We start from the raw sequence: 14149 nt of genomic DNA, 5'->3' as shown, positions 1-14149 counted from the left end.
TGGATTTTATGAATGGAGTGGAAGGGAGCAATAGGAATCTGAAAAAGCCATTTCTATTTCTGATGTTTCCTTAAGATCCCCCCTCTCTCTTATTTTCCTGAGAAAGCCACGAGTGTGTATAGAGTTGCTGAGCCAGAGGCCCTTGCCTCCAGCCCAAGAGGCCAGGAAAGCACGCCCCCTTAACATCCCTTGTGATTAGCCAAAGGCCAGGGACCCAACTCTTGGCCATCTCCTCCCAGGTACCCTGCCTGGCTGGATCCCCTCTCCTAAGAAGACTGGAGGAGGGGACAGTCAGGAAAGATCCATCTCTGGGGAGAGCTTTTTTTAATAGAAAAACAAAATGAGCTTCCCTGACAATAATTTTCCTCAACTGTGGCAGGCCCGGCCAATGTTCAGAAAAACCTTAGCTAATTGGCACTTGGTTAGAGCTGAGTAAGCCATACCAGTGACCTCCCTGACTTACCTGCAAGCGCCCAACCAGGGTGGGGGACCAACCGCCAAGTGCCCCCCATGTCAGCACTTTCTGGCTCCCAGCTGTTGGTGCAGCACTGGCAAAATCAGCTCTCCAGAGTTAATGGACAATCACTAACCCTCATAACAAAGTGATGGCAGCCACAGCGCAGCAAGCATAGAAAGGGGCTTTATTTTCTGCAAGACTGGTCTGTGGGGGTGCTGGCCTCCTGCTGGGGCTAGAACAATGCACCACCCCACCTTCTGCAGCTATTTGGGTAGATACCCCACCCCCTGAGTTTTCAGAGTGCAGGAAGTCTCTGGTAACCCAGGCAGACACATCAGGCTCCTCTCTCAACCAGGGAAAACTACCCACTGGCTACTCCTTGTATTCCCCTCCTGTCGGCTCCCTGGGGAGGCTCTACTCTGACCCCCTCCGCAATGCCTCAAAGGGAAGAAGAAAGTCAGCTCTGGCCGTGATTAGGTGATCTTGGTTATCTGGGCTAGAGGCAAGGGCAAGGGGGGGATCTAAGGAAGAGGAAGAGATAACTGTCACATGGTCATTAAGAAATGTCGTGTGTGTGTGTGCGCGCGCGCGCGCACTCGTGCAAGACTAAAACATTGAAATACACATATGCAAGTCCCTTCCCCTTCACACACAAAATGACAGAGGCAGAGAATAAGATAATATCTAGAGACATTTGCACCGTATTAATTACCTTCAAGTTCAAAGGCCAATTCATCTTTGTATCCTAGAGAGACTTGCAGTCCTAAAGTGACACCATTCCAGGCAGAAAGTAGAAGAAACATCCCAGTTCTCTAAACCGTTGGCATTTTCTAACCCCTTTTTCTTCTCAGGGGCTTGGTGGGCATCCTGCCTGGAGCAAGGTCCCCTCTGCCACAAGGTGGGGGACAATAAAGACTGATCTCATCCCCGCTCTTTGTACTCAGCTTCTCTCTTCTCTTTACTCCTCCCTTATTCTCTCCTCTCCCTCCTGCCTGCGGTGGCCACCAGCACCCACCACCCCCTCCCCCAAGCAAACCGAGCAGGGAGTGAGGATCTGATGCTCTACCTCTCCATTACGTGTGTTATCTTCCGCCATTAGATACACTGTTTGCTTCTAAGTGGTTGGGAACAAGCTGCTTCCGTGAAGAGACAGGTTGTTTCAGCAAGAATAAAGATTTGGTTTCTGCCTGAAAATGGACTAATTTGAGGAGTGGTGCCACTGTCCCAATCCTCCCAGCAATTTTCACCTTTGTCAGCTACAAACCCATCCCCAGGCCAGTGGATTACGCTCTGAGGGAGAGGCCGGTTTAGCCCATGGGAGGCCAGGGTGGCAGCAGATACTAGAAGAGGCAGACTGATGTTCCCAGGAAGTGCCTAGGAAGCCTCCCCTAGGAGCTGAGAAGTGTTGCAGCTGTATTATCTCTCTTTCCTGGGTTCCCTCTTTCACCCTCTCCTCTCCTGTTTTTCTTCATAGGTCCTTTGACAATTCTCAAGTCTCCCTCCAGTCTTGACCATGACCCAGGGTTTCAACTGCATACATCTAATTGCGAGCTGGAGTTTCTGCCCTAGCATCCCACAGGCACTTTAAGACCCAACTCCTCCATTTCTCCTTCCCATCCTGCTCTTCCTTGTGGAGGGTGTGTGTTTCATTTTACTAGGTTGGTACTTGGTGGGCCTTTTCAACCTAAATATTCTTTTTTTTTTTTTTTCCAGCTCAGGAAACACTTCCTGTTTCTATTCCTTTCATTATTATTCCTATCCAGTCTCTCTGTTGTGTCTTTCTGAAATTCCTATTAGATGGATGTTGGACCTCTGAGATTCTCCTCCCTGTCTCTTACCTTTCTTCCATATGCTCCATCTTTTTGTCTTTTTGCTCTGTGTCTTGGGGAATTTCATTAACTTTTTCTTTCACATGAAAAAGTTAGTCTTTAACTGTGTCTGTTCTGTTATCCAGTCTCTCCATTAAATTTTTTTAAGTTGTATTTATTTAAGTAATCTCTACACTCAATGGGGCTCGAATTCACGGCCCCAAGATCAAGAGTCACATGCTCTTCCGACTGAGCAACAAGCTGGTCTGAAGTTACTGCTCAAGAAATTGTGCAGATGGGCTCCATCCATCCCAGACCCTGCAAAGTATTTTCTTATGGGGGAGCCTTAGCACACCTAGCCCCCTCATTCACTAATTCACTCATTTATTCCTGAGATCAACTGTTTCCTGAGTGCCTACTATATACCAGGTAAGGAGCTGCAGGGATGAGGAAGACCCAGCCCCCACCTTCTTGAAGCTCACAATCTGGTGAGGGAGAAAGACGCTAATCAAATCACACATATAGAAACAGAGACTGTAATAAGCTCTTTGAAATGAGCTGGAGCTTTGAGAGCAGATAACCAAGGAGCCTGAATCTAGCCTGAGGATGTAAGGCCAGCTCCCTGAGGAAGTGACTTGTGAGCTGAGAGCCAAAGGATTCTGATGTGAGTGGAGATGATGCTTCTGAGAAACTGTGCAGCTGTGAGGTGAAGGAGAGAGAGGACAAGAGCTGTAGGAGGGAAATGGCGCCGAGGAAAGATGTTCCAGGTATCTTTTGCTGCCTAACTACCCCACAAAACTTAGTAGCTAAAACTAAGGAAGCTTTTTTTTTTTAACTAAAGACATTTCATTATACCTCATGACCTGGAGGGTTAGAAATTCATCCAGGGTTGAGCGGTGTGATTATTCCACTCCGTGCGGCCTGGAGAGAAGTCCCCTGGTGGTATTTAATTAACAGATGGGCTGGTTTGAAGAGCCCAAGATGGCTTCACTCTTACGTCTGACATCTTGCCAGGACTGGAAGGCTGGGCTCAGCAGGTTCCATCATCCAGAGCTCCTATGCATGTGGCCTCTCCAGCGTGACAACCTCAGAGTAGTCCAGCTACGTACAGGGTGGCTTGGGGTTTGGAGAGTGAGTGTTTGAGTGGAAAGGTGAAAGATGCATGGCCTTTTATAACCTGGTCTCTGAAGTCACACCGCATCACTTCTGCTGTGCTCTGTGGTTGAAGCGACTGTCACAAGTCCACTCAGATTAGAGAGGAGGGACATAGACCCCCCCCCCCAACCTCTCGAAGGGAGGAGTATCAAAGTATTTAGAGCCGGGTTTTACAATCATCACAATTGATTTCTTTTTTAAGTGAGAAAGACTACAATATGTTTAAGTGCCATTAGGAAGGATCAGGGGTTAGGAGCAGATGAAGGCAGAGGAGAAAGGATAATCAATTGTGTTAGCTTCCTGAAGAGGCAAACTGAAGCAAAGAAAGCTAAGTTCTCATTTTTCCCCTCGACTCTGACTCTGCCGGCCTCTCCCCCCTCCCCTCCCCTGACCCCTGGCTTTCGCTCTTTACTGTCAGATGCAGTAAGCTGTAGCCATGACGCTAGACCAGAGATCATCAAATCCAGCCTCAAGCTGTCTACAGACAACCCCCACAGTCACAGCCCCCCACAGTTTGCACAATGGTTTACCTTTATCTGACGAGGGGATGACCTAGCGCCTAGTCTTAAAGATTTCACCTTTTCCCTGGCTTTTAATCATTTATATTTAATCCTCTGCCTTACCAAGGAGATCTTGCTTTCATCTTTTCGGTTTAGAAGTCATCTTCTTGTTCACTGAGAGATAGTGGTCCCGAGCTGAGCATCCTTGCAATGGCTCTGTATTTCTATGAATCCAGACCTTGAGGTTTTCTAGGCAGGCACCCTGGGCTGCTAAATCACCCCAAATCTCTTTATCTTTTCGTAAAGCTCCCATTTCCCATTCCCTTCACTGAGGCCTCAATTTTAACCTACTCAAGACTAGGTCCTCCACACTATCACACCCACACGGCTTATCACAGCCCCTCTGCATGCAGGTAGGCTCTGAAATGTGTAGTGTGAGCCCAGGCTATGAATTCAATTAAACTTGGGTTCAATTCTTGTCCCCATCACTGTTTAATCTTGGGCAAGTTACTTGACCTTTCTGAGCCTCAGTTTCTTCATCTGAAAAATGGGAAATAACAATAGCAGTTCCACTGGTCATTGCACAGTTTTGAGATGAAGCATATGAAACACCTGGCTCATTCATGTGGAGCTGCAGTAAATTATAGTTATTATTCCACAGGGCCCCATCCCAAGGATGTGCTCGAACTCCAGGGCACACATCACACTGTCCCTTTGGCCTCCTTTTTTTTTTTTTAAGATTTTATTTATTCATTTGAGACACAGAGATGCAGAGAGAGAGAGCATGAGCAGGGAGAGAGGCAGAGGAAGAAGGAGAAGCAGGCTCCCTGCTGAGCCAGGAGCCCGATGTGGGGCTCGATCCCAGGACCCTGGAATCATGACCTGAGCCGAAGGCAGACGCTTAACCATCTGAGCCACCCAGGTGCCCCAGCCTTTGGCTTCCTTTTAAGGGTTTGCAAGGCATCTTCCCAAGCACTTCAGAGCCCCCTGGTAACCAGCTCCAGGCCCCCACCCCTGCAGCCAGCCTGAGAACCTGGTGCTGTTCAGGCCAGGAGGAGTTCTCATCAGACCGACCTGGGTCCAATGGGGCTCTGCCACTCTCCAGCTGTGTGACCTCAGGAAACCTATTTAACCTTTCTGAGCTGCAATCATCCCCCCCCCCGCCGCCCTCCCCGCCGTGTGCAAGAGGATGGCTTGAGTGAGATAAGGCATTTGAAGCACTTGGCACAGCGTTCAGGACAAAGCAAGCACTCAATAAATGGAAGCAGACACATAGGGACACTAGCTCCCAGTGACTTGGGAGTCAGGCTTCCAGGGTGTGTGTCCAGCTCACCACTCACCAGCTGGGTGCCTTTGGGCACTTGTAACTTTCTCAGGCCCCAGTGTCTTTATCTGTGAAATGGGGACATAGACTTCATAGGGTTACTGTAGGGTACTATAAGAATCAAATGAGAGGGGCGCCTGGGTGGCTCAGTCATTAAGCGTCTGCCTTCGGCTCAGGTCATGATCCCGAGGTCCTGGGATCGAGTCCCGCATCAGGCTCTCCGCTCAGCGGGAGGCCTGCTTCTCCCTCTCCCACTCCCCCTGCTTATGTTCCCCCTCTCGCTGTCTCTCTCTCTGCCAAATAAATAAATAAAAATCCTTAAAAAAAAAAAAAAGAATCAAATGAGAGAATTCGTCACATGTAGAATCATGCCTAGAGCACAGTAAGAATTAATTCATGTGAGGCGCTATTATTATTTCATTCTTTTACTTTGTTTGGGTTTTTTTTTTAAGTGATAAGAATATTTTGGGGTTGGTTTTTTTTTTTAAGATATTAAGTAATTTCCACACCCAACGTGGGGCTCAAACTCACAACCCTGAGATCAAGAGTTGCATGCTCTACCAACTGAGGCTGCCAGGTGCCCCTCATTCATTTACTTTGAACTTTTGTGTATTTTTATAATTAAGGTGCATTTGCTTATAAGCAGCTTGTAGTTGGCTTTTGTTGTTTTAAAGATCCAGTCTTTGTTTTTTAAAAAATCAGCTTTGACATATAACGAAAGTCATTAATTTTAAGTACACCATTCAGTGAGTTTTGTGAAATGCACGCAGTCATGTAACCACTAACACAATCAAGATACGGAACTGCTCTGTCTTTCCAAAAAGTCCTCAGGGCCCTTAGCAGTCAACCCCCTACCCCTACTCCTGGTCCTTAGCAGCCACTGAGTCTTCTAGAATTTCATATAAATAGAATAATACACAGTGGACTATCTTTGTTTTTTATGGCAATTTTATTCCATTTACATTCAATGTGATTACTGATATAGTTGGGTATAAGTCTAACATCCTACTATTTGTTTTTTATTTGTCTCGCCTGTTCTAGATTCCTTTTTTAATCTTGCCCCATTTTGGATAAATCAAGTATTCTTATTATTTCATATTCTGCATCTGTTAGTTCACTGGTTACTTTTTTTTTTTTTTAACTGTTCTTTCAGTGATTATTAAAGCAGGGTTCTTGAAGTGTGGTCCTTGGACCAGCAGCATCAACACCACCCGGGAACTTGTTAGAGATGTAAATTCTCAGGGTCATTTCAGAACCATCAGCTGTGAGGATGGAACCCAGCAGTGCGGCCTAATGATGCAGGTCATGTTAGCGCACGCTAACGACCGAGAACCGCCGGCCCCGGACAACTTCTGCTTCTGGCCCGCAGTGAGGCTACATGCAGTTCACCTTAATCCGATTAGGTTGGAGCTGATTCAAAGCCTGGTTTCTGTGCCTGTGAGGACTGGGCTGTTTCTGGTTTGCTCCTGCTCCTCGGGGATACCCCTAAAGAAGTCCCAATTGAAAACCAGGGGTGTTTCCTGGGGTCCCTCCTTAATAGGCCCTGAACTCCCATTTTTCTCCCCAGCCTCTGATACTGATGGAAGGGCAGGGTGATGCCAAGGGTCGGACTCACCTCTTGGTGTTTCTCTTTCTTCTGGGATTTTGCTTCTGTGGTGATTCTTCGATGACTTCCTATCATTCCCTAGTTTTTCTAGCTGTTCTAGGCGGTTTGGTGAGTCACGGGTTAGTCTGCCACAGCTAGCAGAGGAAGCCCTTATCCTCTGTGACTCTCCCACGAGAAACTACAGGGTCAGATGAGCAGTTAGAGCAGTTCCGCTCTTGGCACGTGGTAAAAAGCTCAGTAAATGTTAAGTTATTGTTCTTCTTCTCCCAGGAGAATTCCAGGGTCATACAAAGCTGAGCTGTTAAAAATCAACCCCTTCTACCCTTCCATACATTTTCTAGATAAGCAAACTGATATGACACTGTGCGATTGGACTCCGGAATAGTCAGACTCCAGTGGGAGGCTGTAATTGGACCCCAGTGGATTCCTGGAGGGCTTCCGGTCCCTGCTCTGGAGGTGGCAGTGTGCTCTCCATCTCTAAATCGGGGAGTGGAAAACCTTAGGGCCCAGCTCGGTTCTCAGCTCCAAAGGAAACAAGCCAGGGGCTGTGGCCTCCCAGATCCACCTCTCCCTCTCCTTTTTTTTTTTTAAGATTTTATTTATTTATTTGACAGACAGAGAGAGAGAGCACAAGCAGGCGGAGGGCAGAGGGAGAGGGAGAAGCAGGCTCCCGGCCAAGCAGGGAGCCCGATGCGGGGACTCGATCCCAGGACCCTGAGATCATGACCTGAGCTGAAGGCAGACGCTTAACTGACTGAGCCACCCAGGCGCCCCTCCCTCTTCTCTTGTGGGGCCCGGACCCCTAGCCCCAACTGCACAATCTGGAGCAATCTCCTGAGCTTCAGAAACCCAGACATCTCCTGTGTTCCCTCCGGAGCAGCGCGCACACATGTCTGCACACGGACACATGCACACAGACACGGGCATGCTCACCAGCAAGTAGGCAGGCGCCCAGTAGAGCGCGGACAGCAGGCACACACAGCCCAGGTGAGACCAGGCAGCAGTGGAGATGAAAACGACTCTGCTTTGAACACAGGTCTCTTACTCCCGGGAACAGGGAGAGGCAGCCCTAAGCAACAGGCCAAAATGTCAGGCCAGGCTAAGGGCAGAGAAGCCTGGGCCTGGGGACCTGCCCACCCCCTCCTTCTGGCCAGGACTTGGTGCTGGGTCCCCGGGATCAGTTTGGTGGACTCTCGTGTGGCCTTAGCAGGTTATGGGGCGAACATGACCTGCTCGAGAACTGTGACCCTTGGCTGGACCGTGAGGAGGGGCTGTCGCCCATAACTTGGCTGACTTATGGAAGTGGGGGGCGTGTGTGCATGTGTGTGCGTGTCTACCCATCTATGTCAGGGCGGGCTGTGATGCTGTGCTCAGCCTTTAAACGCAGAAGAACCCCCAAGCCTAGAAAGACTTAAAACCAATTTTAGATAATTTGGCTCAGAAGAAATCTATGCACTTAATTTTTTTCTGGTTTAAAAGAAGTACATGCTCAATGTAAAAATAAATACAGGAAACGGAGGAAAACACGGTATAAAAATGAAAATGAAAAGCACCTGTGCAACCACTGCTGGAGATAATCACTGTGGACGTTTTGGTGGCATTAGATTACATGCGCATACCACTTTCTTTTCTTCCTTCTCACTCAAGCTGCAGTATTTTTCTCATATCATTCCTCTTTGTAAACCCGTTTGAAGGCCTTGTACCATCGGGTTGTACCGTAATTTATTTAACTTGTCCCTCATTGTTGGGCATTCAGGTGGCTTTCAGTTTGTCCCTATTGGGGAAACCTGGGATCATACGTCTTTGTACACGAAGCTGAGCAGCTCTGCCCAAGGGCACAATCGGAGTGCGGTGGAGGGGAGTGTAATCCAGGAAAGGCTGCGTGGCTGGGTTTCAGTAGCTCGGTGGGGTATACTTTGACTAAGAGGGGATGGCTGGCAAGAGCAGGGGGATGAGTGGGGACCCAGCTGCCCCTGCCCTGTCCTGGACAAATGCCCTGCAAATGCGCCTACAAGTCTCCAGAGCTCCAGGGCCCGATTCCTGGCCACAAGTATCCTTCCTTTCCTTCTGGGGAATTAGACAGGTGACTGGCCAAGGCAAGGGCTCCTATTCCTCCTTCAGGGCATAGGGCAGGGTGACATTGATGCATTAGTCTGCTTGGAGGGCCTGGGGCTGATCCTTCCCACCCAACCCCACCGAAATGCCCCTACATACCTCTGCTCACGCAGATGGCGACAGGGACCCTTGGGGCTGTAAGCAGAGGGGGCATTAATTAAGACCAGTTGGAGGAGAGCCTAGGGGACCTTCGGGAGCCATGTCCTAGAATCCCACAGGGTGGGCGAGATGGAGGGCAGGGAGCGGACTGTGGCAGCCCAGGGGATGATGCTGTAACTCCACTGTCCATCGGACAAGGAGATGCCTTGCCTTCCCTTTGCCTCCCTCAGGCTGCTCGAGGGGCCATGATAGGGAAGGTGGCACGTCACTGGGTTCTGAGCGGGCTCGTGAATCCCTGAGTCTTGACGGGGCAGGCAGTGGGGGAGTTCACTTCTGCAGGGCCCCTTGAGGCTACGGGATCATGGAGCCCTGGTGCCACCATCGACATCAGTGACCATTTAATCCCACCCCTCTTACTACTGATAGGGAAACTGAGGTGCCAGATCAGAGAGCTAATGGGGGTGGGTCAGAGATGGAGCCCCAGTGTACCTGACTCCCAAACCCATGAGCCTTAGGGTCACAGGCCCTTGGACTGCATATCTGTGAGTCACATCCACTTGTGGGGGTGGGGGAGGCTGGAACAGGGACTCAAAAGCTGCCCTTGGGAGTCAGAAGAGACCAGGCCTGCTGGGAATCTGCCCAGAGGAGGGCGGGCACATCACTATAGTCCCCGTGGCTCCCTGCATGTTTGACCCCAGGGAGGCAGGACGGGGGAGAAGTAGTGAAGCCCCTGCCCGTGTGAGCTCCACTCCTCCCAAGAACCGCTGTCTAGTCTCTGCAGAAACTTCTGCCCCAGCTGGGTGACAACCCAGGTAGGACTTGTAACTGCTTCGTGCACCCACAGAGCCCCCAGGGGCAGCACAGCCCAGCGTCTCCCACACCATCTGTGCCCTCCCTGGGGGAGGAGTTGGACACTTGGGCCACCCGCCCTTCTTTAGGTCCCTCCATGATTCTGTTCGACATTCTTGGATCCCCAGCCCCAGAGGCCACGTTTGTCAGGGCTCAGAGCCTCTGAGGCATGGGAAGCCTCCTCTTGCTTCTTTGCCCCCAGGCAAGCAGCCTCCTCCCTCCTCCCTCCTAGCAGGCCACCCAGGGGATGCTGCCCCCCCCCATGGACTCACCCTCAATGCCCCTCCAGTCTTGCCGGGCCCTCCCCCGCCCCTCACTCTGTCCCACTCCCTGTTATTCCTGGGGCCCTGATCCGTCTGCAGGTTTCCCAAAAAACCAGCTTTCTAGAATCCAGCCACTTCTCTTGGGCCAGAAAGAGAAATGGCCAGCCTCTGGCTGTGGATTCTTGATGGGGAGTGGGACTGGGGAGGGGGCCTAGACAAACCCATCCCTGGGGGCTGAAATCCCTCCCCACACTTTTCCCTTTACCATCAGGCCAGAAATGACCCTGGGTGGGTAAAGACTGGAGCCCAGAAGGAAGCACAGCAGCCCCTCCTACTTATAATCTGCAATGACATCTCGGCCATCTCTGGATCCTCAGAACAACCTTGTGGGTTGGGCTGGAATTATCATCTGCACTTTACAGCTGGGGAACCCAGAAGGGCATGATTATTTGCCCAAAGTACCAAGGGTAGGACCAACTCTCCTTTCTTCAGATTATCAATCCAGGGCAAGACATGATCCTGTCACCCTTCAACTACTATGAGAGGGAGAGCGCAGGGTCCCTGGGGCCACCAGGCCTGCTCCTCTTCTCTCTCCATATCCCGTTTCTACCTGCCACACCCCAGAGTATGTGTAGGTTTGTGGTAGCCACATTCACAGGCTGCCTTTCCCTCCTTCAGCCAGCCCTGAGCACCTACTATGCACCCTTCCCAGGGGCTCAGGGCTGGCTGAAGGAGGAAGAGGTAGCCCGCCAGGATGTCCACACACTAGCCTATGAGCATATCTACACTTCTAGCTGGGATGTACAAGTCTAGACTTTAATGCTCAGGAGGCCCTGCCTTAGACCCCACAGGATTTCCCAAAACCACAATCTGCCTTAGAGGGGAGATTAGTCTAAGGTGCATCCCCCTAAGACCATAACTGGGGAGAAGCATCTTCCCCTGGGAAGAAGGCACAGCTGTGAGCCTGTGGCCTGTGCTGAGCTCTGAGCTAAGCGCAGTCCCGTCCAACCCTTGAACAAATCCTCCCTCAGCCCAATATCCCACCTGCTACCAAGTCCTGTCAGCATCTCCCCACTATTGAGTTCCAGTTGTCCTCAGCTGACCTGAAGCCGTGGCAAAGCCCCCTACGGGTGTCACAGTGAGCCCATCCCTCTCCAAGCCACTCCCCACACACAGCCCCGGGAAGACTCCTGGACCCAGATTGCATCCTATCACTCCTGCCAAGACCCCTGAAGCCTTCTTAGGTCTAAACAGGGCTGCACACTCTGGCCCCACACCCCAGCTCACCCCTCCCTCTCTACCCCGAGAAGCACCAGCCTTCTCCCAGGCTCTCGGAGTGAGCATCCTTGATCTGGCCTCTGCATGAAACGTGTTCTCCCTCCCCCTGCCTTGCCAACTGGGTTTCTTCCTTCTGCTCTCGGCGCCAAGCCTTCCCTGTACCTTCGTGTCCGTTTTGTCCCTTGCTCGTTCTTACACCCCTCTCTGTCCTTCACCTCTGTGAGCTCCGTGAAGACAGTGTGCATCCTCCTGCCCCTCCCCGCTCCCTGCCTTTCCCGCCTCCGTGTCCCCAGCCCCTGCATGGTGCCCGGCAGGGAGCTGACGCTCAGCCATTATGTGTTCGCAGGATAGATGAATGAGCCAACTCTGTGAGGTAAGTCCTGCTGCTGTGCCCACTGTGTAGACCAAGAAAAGGACACTCAGAAGAGAAGTAGCCAGCTCGAAGCCCCACAGCTGCCTGGTGGCAAAGGCAGGGTCTGAGGGCCTGTGCTCTTAAACGCTTCCAGCCCTGCATCCGGCACCCGGGACTCAGCGTCTGTCTGTCTTGCTCGCCCAGCAGGCTCTCTGAGGACAGCTCGGCTGGCCCAGGCTCCCCTCCCTGGAGCTGCCCCCCGGAACCATGGAGAGTCTGAGTGAACTGCAGAACCCTCTGCTGCCTCGGAGCCCCGCCCCGCTGCATGGCCGCTACCCCTACCCCGAGGCTTCGCCCAGCTGGTCATGCCAGGAGAAGCTCTACTCCTACCTCCTGGGTGGTGCTGGCTCTGCTCGCACCCACCAGCTCCTGGACCCGGGGTCCCTGCAGCTGGCCGTGGAGGCCTGGTACAGGCCCAGCTGCCTCCTGGGGAGGGACAAGGTCAAGGAGCCCAGAGCAAGCAGCTGTGAGACCAGCTTCACAGAGAACAGGGAGCTCCAGGCTGGGCCCGCGGAGCAGTCCACAGAACCTGGCCAAGTAGAAGAGGATATCACCATCCAGACCGTGTCCTACGGGGTTCAAGAGGAGCTGCAGGGCCAGGAGAACGACCAGGAGGAGGAGGAGGTGAGTGCATGTGTTTAAAATGCAGAGTCCCAAGGGGCGCCTGGGTGGCTCAGTCGTTAAGCGTCTGCCTTCGGCTCAGGTCATGATCCCGGGGTCCTGGGATCGAGCCCCACATCAGGCTCCCTGCTCAGCGGGAAGCCCGCTTCTCCCTCTCCCACTCCCCCTGCTTGTGTTCCCTCTCTCGCTGTGTTTCTCCCTGTCAAATAAATAAAATCTTTTAAAAAAAATAAAATAAAATAAAATAAAATAAAATAAAATGCAGAGTCCCTGGCCAAGCTCTAGGGCTTGAGATTCGGTGGGCCTGGCTTGGGGCCCAAGCATCTGTATGTTACCAAAGAAAAGGTACTTCTGGCACGGGGGCTGTCCATACTTCGAGAAACACACGCTTGGGTTGACGACTTAATTTTTTAAAAGCATTTATTGTTCTTGTTTTCTTAATTATATAAGTAATTTAAAAATACAGAAAACCACTGGAAGAGAATATTATTATTTTAGTAGATGAGGTTCTAGTCTTTTTTCATTCAATGTTTTTCTCCCACCCTACTCCCCGCAAAAGATCTCGCTGTACACCATTTTATCACCAGATTTTTCTCTCTACGCAACATACCTCAGTATGGCTCCACATCATTTAACGTTTGTCTACAAGGCAATCTTTAAGGGTTCCGTGGTATCCCGTTGTACCTTCTCCCATCACTTATAACTCAATCTCCTGGTCACTGGGCAATGAGACTCTTCCTCTTCTTTCACAAGTACCACCCGGTGATGTGCACACCTATACACAGATACCCGCACTCTTTCTCTGTGTGCTTGTGCTAATTCCGAAGGAGGGAATCAGCGGTCACAGCTAAGGCTTTGGGTAGAGAGTGTGGAGCCCACCCTGCACGCCCCCCCGCAGCAGAGGACATCCTTGCCGCCGGGGATCCTGGGTCTGGTCACAAAAGCCCACTTGTGTTTTGCAGAGTGATGTGACCTCCACAGATAGTGAAAGTGAAGACAACTTCGTGGCGCTGCCCCCCAGGGACCACCTGGGCCTTACTATCTTCTCCATGCTCTGCTGCTTCTGGCCCCTGGGCATCGCTGCCTTCTACTTCTCCCAGGGGGTAAGAGCAGGAGGGGCGCAGGGCATCCGCTCCAGCCCCCTCCCTCCACCTGAGGGCTTGACCAAAGATGGGGGGTGGGGCGTGTGCAGGAGGGGGTTGGAGCCCAGCGGGCTGGGGCTGTGCTGTCCGCTTCGGGGATATCCCTTTCACCAGCACTTCTCTCTCCCTAGACCAGCAAGGCCATCTCCAAGGGAGACTTCCGCCTGGCCAGCACCACCTCCCGCAGGGCCCTCTTCCTGGCCACACTCTCCATCGCCGTGGGCGCCGGTCTCTATGTGGCCGTGGTGGTGGCTCTGGCAGCTTACATGTCCCAGAATGGCCATGGCTAGCGGCCAGCAGGGCCTGGCATCCTGACGCCCCTGTTGCACCTGAGGAGGCATTGGGGCTTGGGGTTGCAGACCTTCGGGAGAGCACGGGCCCCTCAAGACAACCTGCCAGCCCAGCTTGTTTGGGGGAGGCTGCAGCCTGCAGGGCTCTGCCCTCCCTTCTTCTGGTCCCTGGCCCCCCGCCCCAGAGCAGAGCCAGGGGCCCCACCCTCTAGCCCAGGCTACGTCAGGAA

General features: G+C 51.8%; 1 protein-coding gene across 1 annotated transcript; it reads left to right on the top strand.

Annotated features, from left to right (window-relative positions):
* The first annotated feature begins 12073 nt into the window (after positions 1 to 12073).
* SYNDIG1L (synapse differentiation inducing 1 like) lies at positions 12074 to 13919 on the top strand. The gene is made up of 3 exons (XM_032404620.1): positions 12074 to 12490; positions 13450 to 13590; positions 13761 to 13919. The coding sequence occupies exons 1-3, from the start codon at positions 12074 to 12076 to the stop codon at positions 13917 to 13919; spliced, it is 717 nt and encodes a 238-aa protein (XP_032260511.1).
* The last annotated feature ends 230 nt before the right edge of the window (positions 13920 to 14149 follow it).

Source organism: Phoca vitulina, unplaced genomic scaffold (genome assembly GCF_004348235.1).
Source record: "Phoca vitulina isolate PV1807 unplaced genomic scaffold, GSC_HSeal_1.0 scaffold7, whole genome shotgun sequence".
Taxonomy (NCBI): Eukaryota; Metazoa; Chordata; class Mammalia; order Carnivora; family Phocidae; genus Phoca; species Phoca vitulina.
Note: the sequence above shows the minus strand (reverse complement) of the source record. Positions and strands in the feature narration are given on the sequence as shown.

What these genes read in the sequence shown, in the direction of transcription:
- SYNDIG1L (XM_032404620.1), top strand. Translation starts at nt 12,074, where the DNA reads ATGGAGAGTCTGAGTGAACTGCAGAACCCTCTGCTGCCTCGGAGCCCC. An exon ending in ACGACCAGGAGGAGGAGGAG is followed by an intron (nt 12,491 to 13,449) that starts GTGAGTGCATGT and finishes TGTGTTTTGCAG; the next exon opens with AGTGATGTGACCTCCACAGA. An exon ending in CCTTCTACTTCTCCCAGGGG is followed by an intron (nt 13,591 to 13,760) that starts GTAAGAGCAGGA and finishes CTCTCTCCCTAG; the next exon opens with ACCAGCAAGGCCATCTCCAA.